General features: G+C 55.9%; 1 protein-coding gene across 1 annotated transcript in view; it reads left to right on the top strand.

Annotated features, from left to right (window-relative positions):
• LOC107306777 (myosin-7-like) overlaps positions 1–1,726 on the top strand; it is a 25,943-nt gene extending 24,217 nt beyond the window's left edge. The window contains 2 exon segments of the mRNA XM_015850128.2: positions 388–522; positions 1,606–1,726. Of these exon segments, the coding sequence (XP_015705614.1) occupies positions 388–522; positions 1,606–1,626 (156 nt within the window). The 3' untranslated portion in view covers positions 1,627–1,726.
• The last annotated feature ends 2,994 nt before the right edge of the window (positions 1,727–4,720 follow it).

The following is a 4,720-nucleotide window of genomic DNA, read 5'->3' on the forward strand; positions in this document are numbered from 1 at the left end:
GATGGATGGATGGATGATGGATGGATGGATGGATGATTAATGGATGGATGATGGATGAATGGATGGATGATGGATGGATGATGGATGATGGATGGATGAATGGATGGATGGATGGATGGATGGATGATGGATGATTAATGGATGGATGGATGGATGGATGGATGGGTGGATGGATGGATGGATGAAGGCATGGGATGTTTAACTGGATGGATGGATGATGGATGATTAATGGATGGGTGGATGATGGATGATGGATGATTAATGGATGGATGATGGATTGTTAATGGATGGATGGATGGATGATGGATGATGGATGATTAATGGATGGATGGATGAAGGATGGATGATGGATGATTAATGGACGATGGATGGTTGGATGCCCCGCAGGAGGAGCTGTCCAATGTCAACCTGGCCAAGTTCCGCAAGATCCAGCACGAGCTGGAGGAAGCCGAGGAGCGGGCTGACATTGCAGAGTCACAGGTCAACAAGCTCCGAGCAAAGAGCCGCGACATCGGAGCCAAGGTGGGGCCGGACCCATAGATTGACCCATAGCATGACCCACACATCCTTGCCCCACATCCCTGCCTCGCATCCCTGCCCCACCTCATCTCTGCCCCACATCCCAGCCCCATAGACTGACCCACTGCCTGACCCACACAGCCCAGACCCACATTCCTGCCCCACATCATCCCTGCCCCACATCATCCCTGCCCCACCTCATCTCTGCCCCACCTCATCTCTGCCCCACCTCATCTCTGCCCCACCTCATCTCTGCCCCACATCATCCCTGCCCCACATCCCAGCCCCATAGACTGACCTACTGCCTGACCCACACATCCCTGCCCCACATTCCTGCCCCACGTCATCCCTGCCCCACACATTCCTGCCCCACATCCCTGCCTCACATCCCTGCCCCACATCCCCGCCCCACACATCCCTGCCCATCATCCCTGCCCCACATCCCTGCCCCATAGACTGACCCACTGCCTGACCCACACATTCCTGCCCCACACCATCCCTTCCCCACTCATCCCTGCCTCGCATCCCTGCCCCTTAGACTGACCCACTGCCTTACCCACACAGCCCAGACCCACATCCCTGCCCCACATCATCCCCGCCCCACACATCCCCGCCCCACACATCCCTGTCACACATCCCTGCCCCACATCCCTGCCCCACATCCCTGCCCCACACCATCCCTGCCCCACCTCATCTCTGCCCCATATCCCTGCCCCACATCCCTGCCCCACATCATTCCCTGCCCCACCTCATCCCTGCCCCACACATCCCTGCCCCACATCCCCGCCCCATAGATTGACCCACTGCCTGACCCACACATCCCTGCCCCACATTCCTGCCCATCATCCCCACCCCACATCCCTGCCCCATAGACTGCCCAAAAACACCCCACACATCCCTGCCCCACATCCCTGCCCCACATTCCTGCCCCATAGACTGACCCACTGCCTGACCCACACATCCCTGCCCCACATCATCCCTGCCCCACATCCCTGCCCCATAGACTGACCCTCTGCCTGACCCACACATCCTTGCCCCACACATCCCGTCTGTCCCATAACCTCCCTCTTCCATCTCTCCCCACAGAAAGGACTCAATGAGGAGTGAGACCTCCGGCAGATCCACTCTCCTGCCCCACATCCCATCAGTTCCCTTCTCTGCCCCACAACTTCCCCTTTGGGCCAATAAAACTCCTTCAGCAACAGTGGCTGCGTGTGGGGCCTTGTGTGGGGCAGGGCTTTGTGTGGGGCAGAGCTTTGTGTGGGGCAGGGCTGCGAGTGGGGCAGAGCCTTGTGTGGGGCAGGGCTGCGTATGGGGCAGGGCTGCGTGTGGGTCAGAAGTCTGTGTGGGGCAGGGCTTTGTGTGGGGCTTTGTTTGGGAGAATCTGGGATCTCTATGGGCTCTCTATGGGGATCTATGTGGTCTATGGGGTCTCTATGGTGTCTGTGTGATCTCTATGGGGATCTATGGGGTCTCTATGGGGTTTATGGAGTCTCTATTGGGCTCTATGGGGATCTATGGGGTCTCTATGGGGTTCTATGGGGTCTATGGTGTCTCTGTGGGGATCTATGGGGTCTCTATGGGGTCTATGGGGTCTCTATGGGGATCTATGGGGTCTATGGGGTCTCTATGGGGATCTATGGGGTCTCTATGGGGATCTATGGGGTCTATGGGGTCTCTATGGGTTCATATGTGTCTCTATGGTGTTCCCCAGGGGTCCTATAGACCCTTATAGGACCCTATAGGAGCCCCATAGCAGCCCTATAGGGCACTGTAGGACCACATAGAGCCCCATAGGGATACAACAGAACCACACAGAACCCTACAGGGGCCCCAGAGAACACCTATGGGCCCCATAGGACTCCATAGGACCCTACAGGAGCCCCAATAGGAGCCCCATAGAGCCCCATAGAACCCTATAGGACCCCATGGAGCCCCATAGAACCCTATAGGAGCCCCATAGTACCCCATGGAACTCTATAGGAGCCCCATAGAAAACTATAGGATCCCCATAGAACCCTATAGGAGCCCCATAGAGACCTATAGGAGCCCCATAGAGCCCCATAGAACCCTATAGAAGCCCCATAGAGCCCTATAGGAGCCCCATAGAGCCCCATAGAACCCTATAGGAGCCCATAGAGCCCCATAGAACCCTATAGGACCCCATAGAGTCCCATAGAACCCTATAGGAGCCCCATAGGACCCTATAGATCCCTATAGGAGCCCCATAGAGCCCCATAGAACACTATAGGTGCCCCATAGAGCCCCATAGAACCCTATAGGTGCCCCATAGAACCCTATAGATCCCTATAGGACCCCATAGAGCCCCATAGAACCCTATAGGCCCCATAGGCCGCCATTACCCCTCCCCCCCAATCCCACCCCCTTTTAGCCGTGCTCTGATTGGTCGAGAGGTGAAGGTGGCTGCACGTGACGTGGCGTCGACCAATAGCAAACCTCAGGCATCGAATAGGCAACAGACCTGGAAGCGCGGAGCCGAGCGCTGATTGGTGGAGAGCGATACGAGCAATAGAACCACATTTAAAGGGACCGCGACCCCATAAAGGACCATAATGACCCTATAACCCCATATAGGGGCCGTATAACCCCATAATGACCCTATAACCCCATGTAATGACCCTATAACACCATATAGGGGCCTTATAACCCCATATAGGGGCTCCATAACCCCATAATGACCCTGTTACACCATAAGGACCCTATAACCCCATATAGGGGACCTATAACCCCATAATGACACTATAACCCCATATAGAGGCCTATAACCCAATATAGGGGCCCTATAACTCCATATAAGGAACCCATAACCCCCTATAAGAACCCTTTCATTCACGGTTTGAACGAAAAATCCACCTGCGTCCGTGACAGGGGCCNTCCCTGCCCCACATCCCTGCCCCATAGACTGACCCACTGCCTGACCCACACATCCTTGCCCCACATCCCTGCCCCGCATCATCCCCGCCCCACACATCCCTGCCCCACCTCATCCCTGCCCCACACATCCCTGCCTCACATCCCTGCCCCACATCATCCCTGCCCCACATCCCTGCCCCATAGACTGACCCTCTGCCTGACCCACACATCCTTGCCCCACACATCCCGTCTGTCCCATAACCTCCCTCTTCCATCTCTCCCCACAGAAAGGACTCAATGAGGAGTGAGACCTCCGGCAGATCCACTCTCCTGCCCCACATCCCATCAGTTCCCTTCTCTGCCCCACAACTTCCCCTTTGGGCCAATAAAACTCCTTCAGCAACAGTGGCTGCGTGTGGGGCCTTGTGTGGGGCAGGGCTTTGTGTGGGGCAGAGCTTTGTGTGGGGCAGGGCTGCGAGTGGGGCAGAGCCTTGTGTGGGGCAGGGCTGCGTATGGGGCAGGGCTGCGTGTGGGTCAGAAGTCTGTGTGGGGCAGGGCTTTGTGTGGGGCTTTGTTTGGGAGAATCTGGGATCTCTATGGGCTCTCTATGGGGATCTATGTGGTCTATGGGGTCTCTATGGTGTCTGTGTGATCTCTATGGGGATCTATGGGGTCTCTATGGGGTTTATGGAGTCTCTATTGGGCTCTATGGGGATCTATGGGGTCTCTATGGGGTTCTATGGGGATCTATGGGGTCTCTATGGGGATCTATGGAGTCTCTATGGGGTTTATGGGGTCTCTTTGGGGATCTATGGGGTCTATGGGGTTTCTATGGGGTCTACGGGGACTCTATGGGGATCTGTGGGGTCTATGGGGTCTCTATGGGTTCATATGTGTCTCTATGGTGTTCCCCAGGGGTCCTATAGACCCTTATAGGACCCTATAGGAGCCCCATAGCAGCCCTATAGGGCACTGTAGGACCACATAGAGCCCCATAGGGATACAACAGAACCACACAGAACCCTACAGGGGCCCCAGAGAACACCTATGGGCCCCATAGGACTCCATAGGACCCTACAGGAGCCCCAATAGGAGCCCCATAGAGCCCCATAGAACCCTATAGGACCCCATGGAGCCCCATAGAACCCTATAGGAGCCCCATAGTACCCCATGGAACTCTATAGGAGCCCCATAGAAAACTATAGGATCCCCATAGAACCCTATAGGAGCCCCATAGAGACCTATAGGAGCCCCATAGAGCCCCATAGAACCCTATAGAAGCCCCATAGAGCCCTATAGGAGCCCCATAGAGCCCCATAGAACCCTA

Source organism: Coturnix japonica (assembly GCF_001577835.2).
Source record: "Coturnix japonica isolate 7356 chromosome 2 unlocalized genomic scaffold, Coturnix japonica 2.1 chr2random631, whole genome shotgun sequence".
NCBI classification, from domain to species: domain Eukaryota; kingdom Metazoa; phylum Chordata; class Aves; order Galliformes; family Phasianidae; genus Coturnix; species Coturnix japonica.